This window comes from Dunckerocampus dactyliophorus, chromosome 9, assembly GCF_027744805.1.
Source record: "Dunckerocampus dactyliophorus isolate RoL2022-P2 chromosome 9, RoL_Ddac_1.1, whole genome shotgun sequence".
Taxonomy (NCBI): Eukaryota; Metazoa; Chordata; class Actinopteri; order Syngnathiformes; family Syngnathidae; genus Dunckerocampus; species Dunckerocampus dactyliophorus.
The window spans coordinates 21,768,944-21,785,331 of record NC_072827.1 but is presented as its reverse complement, the minus strand read 5'-3'; the positions used below and the strand labels follow the sequence as shown (position 1 = coordinate 21,785,331).

Below are 16,388 nucleotides of genomic sequence, written 5' to 3'. Positions count from 1 at the left end.
GGAAATTACGATAGAAAGACTCAAGATAATCAAAAGTCAGACACTGCACGCTAGCTCACTCGTGACTTCATTTTTGCTGTGTCATCAGTAGGTGAATGAGGTAACAGTGTCAAAGCGTTTTGCGTACACTGAAGGTACAAAAGCTCTGTACAAGTGAAAGCCCAATTACCATTTAACATTTAAATAATCCTCTGTAAGCAGTTGATGCCATCATACAACTCTAAAGTAGCAATAGTACATTACAATAGAAGTAATGGCACAAACAAACAGGGTGGGAATCATATCAAAGTCCAGCACAGTATGAATAGCCTAGCGTGAGTATGCACTAGAAGCCGGCTTTTTCCCCTTTCGCTGTTCTGTTTGACATGGACAGTGGGGTTGAAGTTGACCTAGCAAATTTCCGGCTTTGTGCAGAGCTGTAACAGATGGCGCCTGTTTGAAAGAGTTCCACGATTCCCGGACATTGAGTTTCACACTCGAGACACTTTTGTCACCCCGGTGTGTTTGAAGTAATCAAAACTGGGCTTTATTATCATTCTAAAAGGGTTTTTGTATGTTCATATTGTGTAGACGTACCTAATGAGGTGTCTGTTGATAGAACATAGTTGCATCATTTTGGGACACGTTTGTGGACATTTTAAGCCCAGAATTCTGACCGTCACTGCAGACAAAGAAAGGATAAATTATGATCATTTGGTTGTTTTTCCCTGTAATCAAATTGCACGCTGTAGTGTTTGCCAGATGGGGAGGGAAGAACTGATATGCCCCGAGCTAATTATTACCTCTGTGGTAATAACAGGGGGGTTCCATTGAAGGGGGGCCTTTTGTCACATGATATGGGGGTTTGGGATGCATGAATGATCCGGATCACTCACTCTCCTCGTTCTACTGATGCAGTGTTATATTTTGACATGAATGAATGGCTGAAATTGTGTGTATGATTGTGTATAACTTAGTGAAGTCAGCAAACTTCAGCTGCATCCGACAAGCTCCCCCCCCGATCCCCACTCCCACTCCCCACAAACACACACACACACACACACACACACACACCGCCGACCACTCCACAGGATTAGTGACACAGGATCCCTCCTGGCAGAAATAGCCAGGAACCAAGGCCAATACATCAGAATATGGGAACTTCCGTCGTCGCTTGGTGTGGTGTGTGTTTATTTGTGTACTGCAAATTGACCTGCTTTCCTCCCAGGTGCTGAACTCCTTTAGTAGGATTTCTTACTAAATCAAATGCACCCTAGTTAGTAGAAAATTGTATCCATTTGAGTAACTTGAAAAGTTTTTGCCATTTTAGTTGATAATTGTTATGATGATAAAAACATAGGTCCTGACAGGGCTCCAGGCTACCTTGTTTTTAGTAGGAGCACAGTGGCCCCCAACTTAAAATTTTAGGAGTACAAGCAGAAAATTTAGGGCCGCACACCAGAATCAGCTTGCAAAGTAAACATTCACATCATTTTCACTGTATTACTGATGAATAGTATTAACGCCAATACCGCCCTCTTTCCACACACATCGGCCCACCATCATCTTCTTTGGTGTTTGTCTCCTGTCTTCCTCATTAGGAGTTAAAGTGGGTTGGCAAACTACCTCATTTACGTGTTACTGTCAACTACTGGGCCGAAGTGAAGCACAAGTTTGTTTGTCAGCAACAAAAAATATTCAATAATAATAAAATGAAATCAGCTAATTAACTGGTAGGATTGCCAACTACTGTAAAAATACATAAGGGATACCTTGTTGGTTGCCAGCGCCAACCAACCTGCTTGTTATTGGTTTGGTTTTTTGCCTTTAATTGCGTGAAACAAATGTTTTACTCTTTGACACCAGCCTGAATTTCATTTGACATTTGAATGTGGCCAGGATGACACCACAGTTTATTCACATGCAGTGCAAGCCCACCTCCTTTGCGCTTCACAGGCTCTTGTGTTCCTGGCCGCTCTGACTGCACTGAAGTTGGCTAGCTATCCATGTTAGCATCTGGGACGCTAGCTGTTAGCCATTCAGCGAAGCACAAAAAAGCTGCACTCCCTGAAGGTCTTGACCTTCTTGCCAGCTCGTCGATCTTGCTTGGTAGTGAATTCATGTTTCCCATGATAATAGAAGGTACCAAAGGCTTGAATCGCCTTGCTAGCCGCTTGACTTTCATCTTAGCACTGGCTCTGCCGCCTCGATATCACGAGGAAGACAGGGAATCACACCGATGCGGGACGTCACTCTCACGGCACGTAAAAATGTGCTTTAATAAACAACCAGAGCTGCTTGAAAGGCAGCTACTCACGGCGGCGGTGTTAATTCCATAACAGGAGATGTGCTACACACATTGGTAATTGAGAGTTGGACGATATCGTAAAAAAAGTAGATGGATAGATAGATAGATAGATGGATTGATACTTTATTAATCTCCAAGAGAAATTCACATTTCCAGAAGCTCTGCAAAAATGTCATAATGAACTTAATCACTTAATCACAAAATAAACCAACCAATAATAAGGTAATAAGTCCAGTCCTGTCCAGTCCGACCATGATAGAAGATATGTGATGTTACACATATCGGTATCGGTTGATATCGGAATCGGAAATTGAGAGTTGGACAATATTGGAATTTCGGTTATCGGCAAAAAAGCCAATAACGGTCATCCCTATTTTAAAGTGAAATAAATATATATGCAGATATACACAGCGGCCCATTTCACTTCATACTTCCATTTCAGGGGCTCATACGCTCACTAGTTCATGTTTTCATGCAAATCAGTTTGAAAATGTTCCAAGTAATCTATTTAGTTGTCATTTCATACATTTCATGTTTGGAAAGTAGCTACATTGTAACATAAAATGTAGTTTAGTCCCTTTTATCAAGTCTTGTAACGTGATGCATGTTTTGATTATTTCTTATTTTCTTTGTAGTCAACTTTTTTTCACTTTTTAATGTTTGCTTCAGCATTTCTTTTTGAGCCGTTTGCAAATACTCAGTAGCTGCAAATAGAACTTCTCAATAGCTAGTAATTGTGACTAATAGATTTTTCTATGTGCCTTTTATAAACACATCATGCCCATCCATCCATCCATCTTCTTCCGCTTATCCGAGATCGGGCAGCAGCCTAAGCAGGGAGGCCCAGACTTCCCTCTCCCTGGCCACTTCGTCCAGCTCCTCCCTGAGGATACCGAGGCGTTCCCAGGCCAGTTGAGAGACATAGTCTCTCCAACTTGTCCTGGGTCTTCCCCGAGGTCTTCTACCAGTCGGACGTGCCCTGAACACCTCCACAGGGAGGCGTCCGGGAGGCATCCTGACCAGGTGCCCGAGTCACCTCATCTGGCTCCTCTCAATGCGGAGGAGTAGCGCTTCTACTCCGAGTCTCTCCCGGATGACAGTGCTTATCACCTTATCTCTAAGGGAGAGCCCAGCCACCCTACGGAGAAAACTAATTTCGCGCGCTTGTACCCGCGATCTTGTCCTTTCGGTCACTACCCAAAGCTCATGACCATAGGTGAGGGTAGGAACGTAGATCGACGGGTAAATTGAGAGCTTTGCATTTCGGCTCAGCTCCGTCTTCACCACAATGGACCAATGTAGAGTCCGTATCACTGCAGACGCCGAACCAATCCGCCTGTCAATCTTGCGTTCCATCCTTCCCTCACTCGTGAACAAGACCCCCGACCCGGAGTTGGCACTCCACCCTTTTCTGGGAAAGAACCATGGACTTGGACTTGAAGGTGCTGATTCTAATCCCGGCCGCTTCACACTCGGCTGCGAACATCATTCACGCTCACATTCATACCTATGGACAATTTAGAGTCACCAATTCACCTAACATGCATGTTTTTGGAATGTGGGAGGAAACCGGAGTACCCGGAGAAAACCCACACACACACGGGGAGAACATGCAGACTCCACACAGAAATGCCCAAGCGGAGATTTGCACCCAGGTCTTCCCGATCTCCTGCCTGTGTGGCCAAAATGCTAACCACTCGGCCACCGTGCGGCCCTGGATGAAAATCATACGTGTGTATTTTGTTAGTCAGTGATAAATGTACAACAACAACACATTGGTAGATAGCATAAAAAGTATGTGAGGAAAAACATTCCCAACAAACGTCTTTTGTAATACTTAATTTCGTTAAGACTGGAGTGTCCATATACAACAGTTTAAATCTCACTGACATGTGATGCACTAATTAAAAAGAAGTCACTATATAGCAGAAAGTTCGTATTAAAATAGTGAAAGCCATCTACCACAATGATGATTTTTTTCATTGCCTCTGATGAGCACCACAACCACAAAAGCCAAAGCAGACGTCATTTAAACACACATTAAAACATTACCAACAACACGAAAGAGCTGTAGAACGTTATACTATACATTAGACTGACAGCTTCTGCAAGGACAGATAGTATGTAGCTTCCGCTTCCTCGATCCACAACGAGATTCAATGACCACAGTCTGCCTCAAGCGTTTGTAGTGCTCTTGAAAAAGAAGTGCACAAGTGACAAAGATGAACAGTAAATATAGTTCACAACAAAGACATTTGCCTCAATTTCAATTTCAGTTTGCATGACTTCAGTTTGTAAAATATTATACCGTTGATTTATTTTTACTCCATCCACTTTTGCTCATTTGTTTTAAACTCATTTGCCATCAACGGACCCCTCATCACACAATTTTTCTAGAAAGGAAAGGCAAGAAATAGGAGAACGTTAAGTTGGGTTTTAATTGGTGCATTATTTAGAAAAACCATCACACAGTTTTCACAGAAGGATTTTCATGTTGAAGAAATGTGTGAAACAACCACAATGCAGCGATGCAAACAGCGGGATGTTGTTTAGATATATTTCTTAAAGTTTATACATCGAGAAATACATATGTTAAATTGAGAAAAAAATGAAATCGTAAATTAACACACAAACATGACCACATAAACACACAAAACTATTGGAAAAGTGTACAGTTGAGCAGCGGATCAAACGTGCACGGTGCCCACCCCGGATATGTTAACACGCTTTGGTCTTATTTAAAACTGACATGTCCAAATACCTTTTTTCCCAAGAGTTTTGCAGTTAACTGATGAAAACAGAAACAGGACCGATTAGTACCATACGCGTGAACCAGTTTTTGGCAGCCATCACTGTATGTTGAAGTTTAAACTAATGTTTGAAAGTCATGTACAATAAACTTAAGCAATTTGCAGTAAATAATAAATATAGATATATATTGATTCTAGTACATGGTGGATCTGTCCACTAGGCAAACCTAATCATTAATTGAATTAATTCAATTAATATTTGACACATTGTTGCTGTAAAATTATGCTATGCTATCCTATGTTACCTTTAAAAAGTATTTTTTCCAATGTTTTTTTTACTTCTAAATTGGGTCACTATGACAGTACACACTTTTTTTGGTGGTGCTTTTTCCACAACTGAGTTTTTTGTTGTTGTTGATTTTCTTTTCATTCAACTTCTCTGTTCAGCAACTGGTTTAAATACTCGTTTGCCACGGTGCTTTCACTCATGTGGCTTTTTGTAACACAGATCTTCCTGTACATTGTGTTATCAACAATATCCTCAGTAAGCGAGTTACGCTTTTATCGTCACTCTCTTTTTGAGTAAGACAAGTCTGGCATTATGTGTTCATCTTGAGTCTTTTCAAGGAACACAGTAGGTCAGATCCCTACTTGTTTATGAATGAATGCAGGAGGGAAGCCAGTCATTCATGTGCAGTCATCACATTGAACAGAAAAGCAGGACCGATGATTTGAGGAATGTGACCTGATAAACCTGGTGTTTTCCTGAAGACTGTTTCCTGAAGTGCATTCTGGACTTGTATATCTTGTGCCCAAACATTGTTTACTGGTGTCACAATAGTTATTGATAGTGAGTGAGGCGCAAACTAGGAAAGTAGCAACACTCCGTCTCTCTTGAGCCTTTTTCAAAAATGTTCCAGAAGAATTCAAAAGACTCCACCAGCCGATCCTGCCAAGCAAAACACGGCATATGAAATGGAAATTTTGAGGCCATTCACAGAGTGCCAGGAATTATTTTTTATAAATGAATTATTTGGAGTAATGAAAGCCAGACTTCTTAGAAACAGGCCATGATCGGCACCTGCTTTTTCTGGGTTAGAAAGTCCATGTAAGTGAATTTGTCCAAAGGTATTTTGATGATTAGGGTTAGTGCAGCTTCACAGGTGTCTTCTGCGAGTGTGGATGCGCCAAGGTTCTTAGGAAACTGTTGCAATGTGTGTGGAAAGGAAAATTGCAACCAGCAATGACAAATATGACCTTTGACACCTTCCCTACCGTCGACATCTTGAATTGGATATCATTCGGGTTGAACTAAGCTGACAAAGAGCTGATTTGATTCGAATAAAGAGTTAATTTGACCTTTAGTCCCGATGTACTTCAAGTAACTTGCAGTCGCAACTTAAAAATAAATACTGTACAGTTCTTGCTGGGACATCACAGAATAAATCACAGAAAATTCAAAACACTGGTTCAAATAATGCCAGAAACTTGGACGATTGTCAGAAAAATTGCACTGTAAAGTTGTTTCAGTATGTATAAGTGGTCCTGGGTGGGACGACACGTTACAGACTGTTGCAGCTTGTCGCGCTCAATTTTGTGAAACACATCTACTGTAGGTTGCGTCATCAACGTGCATTATCACAATTGGGCGATACAATTAAAATATCTATTGTAGGCCAAATGTATATTATTTCTATCGTCAGTCAGGACACATGTCGGGGTTTTAGCATCCTATTGCATTCCATTACAGCATGCCTGTAAATGACACCCTTAGCAGCAACAACTGCAATCAAGCATTTGAGATAACTTGCAATGAGTCTTTTGGCCCACTCATCTTTACAGAATTATTATAATTCAGCCACACTCAAGGGTTTTCCAGCATGAAGCTCCTTTTTAAGGTCATGTCACAGCATCTCAATAGGATTCAGGTCAGGACTTTGACTAGGCCACTCCAAAGTCTTCATTTTGTTTTTCTTCAGCCATTCAGAGGTGGACTTGCTGGTGTGTTTTGGATCATTGTCCTGCTGCAGAACCCAAGTTGCTTTCAATTTGAGATCATGAACAGATGGCCGGACATTCTCCTTCAGGATTTTTTGGTAGACAGAAGGATTCATGGTTCCATTCATCACTTCCTGGTCCTGAAGCAGCAAAACAGCCCCAGACCATCACACTACCACCAGCATATTTTACTGTTGGTATGATGTTCTTCTTCTGAAATGCAGCATTATTTTTATGCCCTTTGTAATGGGACACACACCTTCCAGAAAGTTCAACTTTTGTCTCGTCAGACCACAGAGTATTTTCTCAAATGTCTTGGGGATCATCAAGAATATGTATTCTGGCAAAATTGAGACGAGGCTTATTTTTCTTTTTGTTCAGCAATGGTTTTCGTCGTGGAACTCTGCCATTTAGGCCGTTTTTGCTCAGTATCTTTCTTATGGTGGAGTCATAAACACTGACCTTAACTGAGGCAAGTGACGCCTGCAGTTCTTTGGATGTTGTTGTGGGGTCTTTTATGACCTCTTGGGTAAGTTGTCGCTGCGCTCTTGGGGTAATTTTGGTTGGCCGGACACTCCTGGGAAGGTTCACCACTGTTCCATGTTTTCACCATTTGTGGATAATGGCTCTCGCTGAGGTTCGCTGGAATCCCAAAGCTTAAACATGGCTTTATAACCTTTTCCACTTAAACCCCAGTGTGATAAACCACAGTTATGTTTCAAGAGGGGGGCAATCACTTTTTCCCCACAGGACCAAGTAGGTTTGGATTTTTTTTTTTGCTCTTAATAATAAAAGGTTTAATTTAAAAGCTGCATTTTGTATTCAGTTGTGTTGTCATTGACTAATATGTAAATTTGTTTGGTGATCTCAAACATTTAAGTGTGACAAACATGCAAAAAAAAATAAAACAGGAAGGGGGCAAACACTTTATCACAGCGCTGTACATACAAGTTGTTTAGTTTTGTGTCAGATGGCATCTAGGTGTACAAAAATCCCTGAAACTTTGTTTGAAAACTGTAACTGTTCAAGACCTTTGACCACAGCATTGAAACTAAGAAACTGCATCTATTATTGACAGTTTGAAGGACATCGGCAGATATTTGTGGTTAACGGAACTAACATAACCATTGACTTTTGGATGAGATTCTTTCGCAAACAATATGGAACAAAGTGTTTGAAGAAGATTGGTAAAATGTAGTGAGTGGTAGCTGTTTTAGCTTTGCACCAAACTATGATAGGACTTTGGAACTTTGGAACTTTAGAACTTTAGCTACAGCAAGACTGAAGTCTAAAACAATTAGATGGGACTCAAATAAAATGTTTATAAGATGGATTAGGAAGGGTAGGTGTACTGATATGACCTTGACTCTTTGCTGTGGGTTGAAGGTTTGTCTAACCTGTGACCACATATAATCTCTTTGTTTACCTGGGTCCAGTTACTATTTAAGTAGCTACTGTGTGCGAGAGCAAATAACGGGCCCTGAAACTAAATGCGGAAGCCATGTCCTTCAGTCAGGTTGCGCTTTATTGCCTTTAATGTGAACTCTTGACAAAATCAAGTCTGCATGGTGTGTCACACAGAAGATCACTTTTTTCCACATGTTTTTTTATTTATATTGTTGAGCACTCTTTTGTTTATGCTTTTTTGTCTTTCTTCCCCCAACAATCTGCCGTGGTGGAGGCCCTGCTTGGAAGAGGCGGGGGGGTCTGTTGGCATTCTTGCACTGTGTGCTTTGCGCTCGACCGGGCCTTGGCTCTAGTCCATATCCCCTCTCTACCCTCCTCCTTGCAAAATACCTCCAAAATACACCCTCCCTTGTGCTGCCCCACCATTCAAACTCCCTATGTAGCACTCCTGCTATGTATCCCAGAAAAAAAATCATTGCCCAATTCCTTTCCTCATCACTTCCATTGACCTCTCTTCCATCCTGGACCAGTGGCAGCAGGTCCAGCCTCTGTGACACAGATGCACCCGGCTGCCTGCGGGCATTCGACGTGGGAACAAAGCACTGACGGAGGCTGGGTTGTCTGTGTTTGGGCTATGCATGCATGCATGCATGGAAGTAGAGAGCGGTAGAGGGCAAAGGGAAAGGTTGGCAGCAATATATGAAATCTGCTTCCGTGAGTTGACTGGAGTGTAAGTTTTACCTGAAGAAATAGTGCCGTGCGAGCCCCACGGGATAAGCCATGATGGGTACTCGCACTCACATGTTGAGATAACAGTGGTGCTCACAGACTTCTCTTTCTAATCAAAGCAATCAACAGAAGCTTAGAGCAAATCTGCTGTTCATTTTATCCAGTGTTCTTTCTAAACCGCTATCACATGGAGGCTAAAAGCTAACTATGCCAAGATGGGTACCAGACAGAAAACAGCGACTGTTAGAGACTTGTTGTTTTTCAAGAGTGATTGTTTCATAGTTTGTCCTCAGTTCAGTTCATGGTTGGTTTTGTTGACTTTTCTGCTTATGTGTCTGTCCAAAGGTCCTCTCAATCAATTTATCAACCATTGGTCATAAGCTTGGGAATTCTGTCTATAAATAATGCAAAGTCAGCATGGTGGCTCAGTGTTAACACGTTGGCCGCACAGGCAGAAAATCCAGTTTCAGATATGGGTACTCCAGCGTCCTCTTGGCAACCAGTCCAGGGTGTAACCTCAGCTGGTATTGGCTCCACCTCACCCTTGACCCGGAAGGACATACGGTGTAGGAAATTGATGGATACATGGAAGAATGCTCATGTACAGAATTGATGGGGTGGAGTTCTACAACCATTGTGAAGCTTGACTTAATGTGAAATTAAGCTCCTAATGAGACAGTACAGAGACCGAAGTATCTGTAGTTGATAGCCCCTTTCCTCGCCAAGCATGATAGTACATCACCAGTGTGAGCTCCTTAAATGCATGCTTGAGCCCTGACCTAAGGATCATCCAACACCCTTGGGATAAACGAGAACAGGGACTATAAGCCAAGCTTCTGGAAGAATGGGTAAAAAAACCTGCATTGAGTCTTCTTGAAGTGTATTTTAGCTGCTAGTCTTTTCAGAATTTGGGAAGGGATTTTGGTTGTTGTAAGGAGTAATGAAATGCCTCAGCACTCCACTGACTCTCTCCATTGGACTCCCCCACACACCTGGGATGGCCATTTTATTTCAGAGTGCAGCAAATGGAAAGGTGATCTTAATCTACCCTGCACCACCGCCCCCACCTCTTCCTATCTTGCACAGAGCCTCACACTGCTGATGGACAGCAGTTTGTGGTTGCCTTTAGATGGTTAACATAAAATGAATTGTTTGACTAGTTTTGACTGAAGACCCTTGTGCACTAATGGGCACACTGCGGAGCGATTGGTGTACGTGTTTTCGCCCGACCCCACCGCTTGGCACCCCCGCCATTAGCTCGTTACTAGGCATGAGGCCTCCCTAGTCGCTGTTTGCACTTTGGTCACTGCGGTCCCAAGCAGCGACATACACTGGCTATTGATTTCCTATGAATAGCCCACTGCTGGCCAGTTCATTACGGAGGAGTTCACACACCACTGGATTAGCCGGTAACTGCAGATTGAATGGAGTGGCTGTTTTCTGGAGGTGCTCGACCCTTGTATTGCATTTTCATTTGTTTGCCAACATGACTACACACATAATAACATTAAAACACAGGAGGAAAATGGCACATTTTTACATGCTTTTAGAGACAAAAACAAGTCTTTTACTTTTCTGCCAGCCACACTCCCATCGCTTCTTCTCCTCCTCAACACATGGCTCCAGGCTGGACTCTGGCTACAGCTCCACCCGCTCAAACAGTTACCATGGTAACGCTATCTGGGCCTACCAAGACCTGAAGCCGAAGGACATCCTGGACAACAATACAATAGCAGCACAGCCAGGGTACCTGAGGGACTTAGACCTGAGAGGGGAGGTACATGTGTGTGTGTGCGTGCGTGTGTTTGTGTGTGTGTGCGTGCGTGTGTGTGTGTGGGTAGAGGGGAGGGGAGTTGGAGGTTGCAGATTGAGAGGGAGTAAATCCGCCCCCTCCCCTTCCTACCTCCATCACACACAAACACCACCAGGATTAGCCTCGTGCTAGAGGAATAGTGGACATTATGTGGCATTTAATCGTTTTTGTTTCTGGCTAACTTAGTTGTTTCAATGTGCAAGACAAAAGGGCAGCTTAAGCCCTGTTTCCACAAAGAGTTCAGTTCAGTTCAGTTCATATTTTGGAACGGACGGGTATGTTTCTTAATGTACAGCATGAATGAGCCCACTTTTTAGTTTCCTTGGTTGCAGGGGTACGCTTTGGTATGCTTTTTGGACTCCACCAGTAGGTTCTGTTCAGTTCACATTTTTGTGGTGTTTGGTGAACTATCCAACCCCCAATTGTCCTACTTTTTAGTACCCTATTGCTGGGGTGTCGGGCGCAGGGGTATGCTTCGGGGAATTTGTGAATTTTCACTTCCGGAAAGCAGTAACATTTAATGAACGGAATGGGGAAAACCACCTTTCACGTTGGTTATGAATGAAGGAGCCTTTCAACTTCTTTCCTACTGTGTTGATGAAAGAAAAATAATTTATACAACAGATACTGTGGAGAAGATTTCAAGCGTCGTTCAAGTGTTGTTTACTTGAAGCTAACACATGCCAAGAACTGTACCGTGTCACATTTATTATCTCAGATACTTTCTCTTGATAGAAAAAAAACAAAAAATACCATGAAGAGAGCAATCAAAGTCATTTTGTGCTGTACCTTACTGAACTCTTGTGCTTATGGAAACAAGACTTTAGGTCAGGGATCACTAACTGGCAGACCACGGTCCCAGTCCAGATCCAGACACCGTCCAATACAGGCCTGGACCAATAGCCAATCAATTATTTAAGTATTCTACGATTTGACAGGGCCCTTCTATTTTGACACGTGCATCTTTTTTTAGAATTTACGGGACTGGTTGATTAAAAATCCCCTGACCAATTGCATGCGAGTTAAACCATCCCACGTGATGCTACTCAGCCAATCAGATTAGTGCATTGCCGCTAAACATTGCAACTCTCAACACAACAGAGACAGATGGAAGAGGAAAGAAGCGAAACGAGGGACACGGAAGAACGTGTAAGACATACGACATAAGATGGAAACAACTGATAGATACGGACAAAGTGAGACGATTGAAAGTTACGGGGAAAGAATATGGATAGACCGTGGCATTCATAAAAAGTGGCAAAACATACTCAAGTTTGAACTCGGGTTACAGAAAATAAGCAGTCTCAGGGCACAATATGAATATTCCACCCCAGTCCTGATCCTGTAGGTCAGTGGTTCTCAATCCCAACCCAGGGGTGTCCAAAGTGTGGCCCAGGGGCCATTTTCGGCAGGTAGCTCGACTTTTTTGAACGAGGTTGTGTACTGGATCTTAGCTTGAGGAAATTCTCTGTATCTGGACTATTTGAATTTTAGTTGAATACCCCTGCTATAGGTGATAATCCTATTCATTTTATATGTCAGGAAAACGCTGTGCATCATTCATCACTAACCAAGGTTTATTTCTCCAGTTCTTGAGTGACTGCGATGGCAGTGCAGAGTAACCGATATTCCGGCCGCTGGCTCGCATTCTTCAGCCTAAACTTCTGCTAAAATAATAAGAGGGATTGCTACCTAAGGTTTCCTGTAGCCGAGGGGCTGATACGGAACATACATTGTTGTTATTGGCTCCCTTGCCACTCAAGCAGCAGCGGCAGCAGCAGTAGCAGCAGTTACTGGCCACTAGACAGACAGAGGCAGCACAGCCAGCACTGGGGGTGGTGGGAGGATGTTTTCCTTGAATGTGTGTTTGTCTGCTTTGCCTTTTTGCCTGAAAGACACAAGGAACTGTGACCTGGCTCTAACTGTTCAGTAAGTACTGATACAAGCTAGTTATTATACACCGCTGACTAGGAATAGGAAGGCTTGCAGCAGCCCACCAGGCAACTGAATAGCTTCATTAAACCAGACAATGACTCATGTTCAGCGTCCTGAGTTAGTGGGAATTGATCCCACACTGGCTCAAGGAAAGGCAGCTATGTAAGTGGCTTAACTTTAGGAAACTCTGGTGTGGATTGTACCTTTTTAGAGTCACAAATCAAGGCAACTTCTGACGGATGTACAGTCATGACTGTATATTTGTATATTTGTTGCCCCCACTGTGGGCCTTGGTCAAAATGCTTTGTAAGACATGCTAGCATACATGTAATACAGATGTGCTCAAAGTTTTATCATCATTAGACAAATGGTAAGTGACTTATGGACTGTTGTTGCTAAGTCCTGCCATTGGCCCTGCAAAGACGCTTTGCTCGGCGGCGGCTATGTTTTTCAACCAATCAGAGACATGAGCTTGTCAGTATCCTAAAGTTGCGCACTGAATTTCGTGGTGATTCAACATTGAAGTTAAGGTACAGCTGTAATTAAAGTACAGCAGGTGTTTTGGTCAAGCACGTGGGAAATTTCAAGTCAATGCGACTTAAGGGGTTTTATGCCAACGCCACCCTGTGGTCTATTTGTATTTGTAACAGCACAGGCAACACAGTAGGAATGCATATTTTGACAAATTTTCACCCTTTTGTCTGCAGCGGTTCAGGGGTAGAGGAGTTGTGAGAAAATGAGCATGTGTGCTTTACAACTTAGTCAACTCAATGTTGTTGTGCTTACGCCTGTTTTTTGTCCCTTCGTAGGCCGCTGAAGAGACAGGATGTTAATGCTTGACGGAATGCCTGCAGTCCGAGTCAAAGCCGAGCCCCTGGAATCGGAACAAGGGGTAAGAGAGCAGTTGTTTTCCAGACAATTCCCAATTTTTTTCTCCCCTTTGCTGCTTTCCTCCTCCCGGCAATGGGCAGATAATCACTCCCAGGCCCGAGCGAGCGAGCAAGAGAGTGTGGGGGCTATGAGGAGTGGTCGGAGAGCATGGTAGCGAGGAGGAAGAGAGCCACAGCTGGGACAGGAATGCATTAAGAAGGGGGAGGTGGTTGGGGGGTGTTAGAGTGGAATACTACTTTGGGGGTAATTGTGTCATTGTCAATGGGGAGGCTGAGAAACGCTAGATCTACTATCTTTACGTTCCTTCACATTCTCCATTGATCCTCCCTTGACTGCCCTTCTGTCTTACAAACACATCGCACAGAGACAAACACAACCCTCCTCTTCCTTCGCTATCACAGCTCCATCTCTTCCTCGACTCCCTCCTCTCTCCTCGCGCCTTTCTATCGCCAGTATGAATCACAGACCAGAAGTTAAACGCCGCAATTTAATCCTTCGCTAAACTCCCAGCCTGGCGCCATTGTTTTTAGAAGAGTTCAGTCTTAGTTTTGTCCGGTGTAATGATGTTACCTCACGCAAGCCCCCGATGCAGTAAGTATCAGAACTCTCTCTGGTCCAACATACCTATAAATAAAAGTGGTCTTGTTATGGAGAGGCTGTTGCTAGGTTACAGGGGCTTTGTGTTGCTGCCACAGCTGTGCATGCGTGTGTGTGTAGGCCACTACATTTCTGTAATAATGATGCATTAGTGTTCAGTTCCTATTGATTTCCATTCATAACACATCAGTCATTTAGTGCCCCTTTTATGTGATCCGACAGTTATTACAAAAATGACCTAAAATGTGGGTCGCTTTGACAGTTGTCATTAATATATGTTGGAAATGCAGACCCTTATTATGCGCTACAGAAAGCAGTTTGCAAATTTGCACATATTAATTCTCAGAATGTAATCTAATGTCTCTTGATGTCTTTGAACTACCGTGATTAGTGTCAAAATGTTTCAGAGACACAGGAGTGTTCTGAGAACTTTATTCCTTGACCATTTATCAGTTATCACAATCTATCATCGACCTAATCATGTCATAGTTCACCTTGGTAGGCAGCTAGTATGCAGCAACATGTCGTTCCTGCGCCTAATATCGCAGTGGCTTGCACAAAATATCATTTATGGCGTCACATTGGGTGGCTCACAATATTGTCTCTGATCTGGGGGTTATTATTCAAAACCAGGACTGATTTTGACACAATGTTTGGAAAATTCTTTGGCCAAATAGATGGTGCCATGTGATTAAACTGTCGGTGGCTAGCTTTGCATCATGTCACATCCTCAACTAGTGGTTAGCAATGTCTTTACTGATATACAGTTTTTAGAGTACAAGAATCCGGCAAGCAATCAAAAGTTGCTAACTTCACAACTAACTCTTGACAATATTGAAAATCGTGCTAATTTTGGTAGGACTTTCTCATATCATTTAATTTGTAGTTTTTTTACTGTTGTGTTGTCGTAATAATAGAGTTTACCGTGTTTACGAAATGCAGTGGGACCTTGATTAGCGTCATTAATCCGTTCTAGAAGGTCAGACTATCCGAAACAAACTCTAGCTGTACTCTAATGATGTAGCGATGTCATCAGCACCATGTTGGGTGCTCGCAACATGGTTCCTGCTGTGTTTTTAAATTGGAGGATGCGTGCAGTGCACCACCTGGAGTCGTTGAGATAAACTAGAGGCCATTCATGAGAATATGATGAATAGGTAGAACACCGGGCCTTCGTAGCCGCTTGGGTCATCTTAGGTCTTGTAGAATGGTTCGTCCGCGCTGATAAGAAATCTGCACATGTGAAGACTTAAGTGAGGCAGCAGGTGGTTTCTGTTCGGCTTTTGTCTGGGTGTTCTGCTCTCTATCATGCCTCCAGGCTTTTGAAGCGCCTCTGCCTCCTCTTGAAGTCTCTCCCTATACGTGCACTGATGTCAATCTTGATGCGACTTCAGACAGCTTTGAAGTGTGCCCAGATAGCCAATCTTGCACGAAATGACTGCCCAAAGCACACCCCCCACCCACCCCAACCCCGTCACGGGGCGAGACAGGCCACGGCAAGAAAATGTGGTCTTTTTTTAGGTGGCAGGGAGCCAAGGCCCTGCCTGCAAATGGCCTCCCTCGTTACACTGGGGCTGGAAAACGTGCCCCCGCTAGTAGCAATATCCTGTGATAAAGACAATGGCACAGGGACGGAGGCGGGCTGGCGGCTCGAGGACATCTTCACATGTGTGGGCTGGTGTCTGTCAAAATGAGAGTGGAGGTGGTTTCCTTTTTCCGCTTGTATCGCTTGAGAGCCTTCAAAACGCTAACGTGTTTCTGTTTTTGCCTTAGACACAGTTCACTTTAGTCGGTCAATATCTGCTTTGACTTGCACTGTGGTGTTTATGATTGCTATTTGTGATCAAAAAATGTTTACGCAAGATTGACATAGAAAAATAACCTTAAAAAAAGCTGCATGTGTGTGTGTGTGTATATATATATACTGTATGTATACACACTGTTTATGCACAACAACAGTCAATGTATATAAATGCTACAA

The 16,388-nt window shown here is 43.1% G+C and overlaps 1 protein-coding gene across 3 annotated transcripts in view; it reads left to right on the top strand.

The window, feature by feature from the left end:
* klf12b (Kruppel-like factor 12b) overlaps window positions 1-16,388 on the top strand; it is a 137,713-nt gene that overhangs the window by 16,340 nt on the left and 104,985 nt on the right. For all 3 annotated transcript variants that reach the window (XM_054786881.1, XM_054786883.1, XM_054786882.1), the window contains exon 2: window positions 13,729-13,811. In XM_054786881.1, the coding sequence (XP_054642856.1) occupies window positions 13,746-13,811 (66 nt within the window). In that variant the 5' untranslated portion in view covers window positions 13,729-13,745. The remainder of the gene's footprint in view (window positions 1-13,728; window positions 13,812-16,388) is intronic.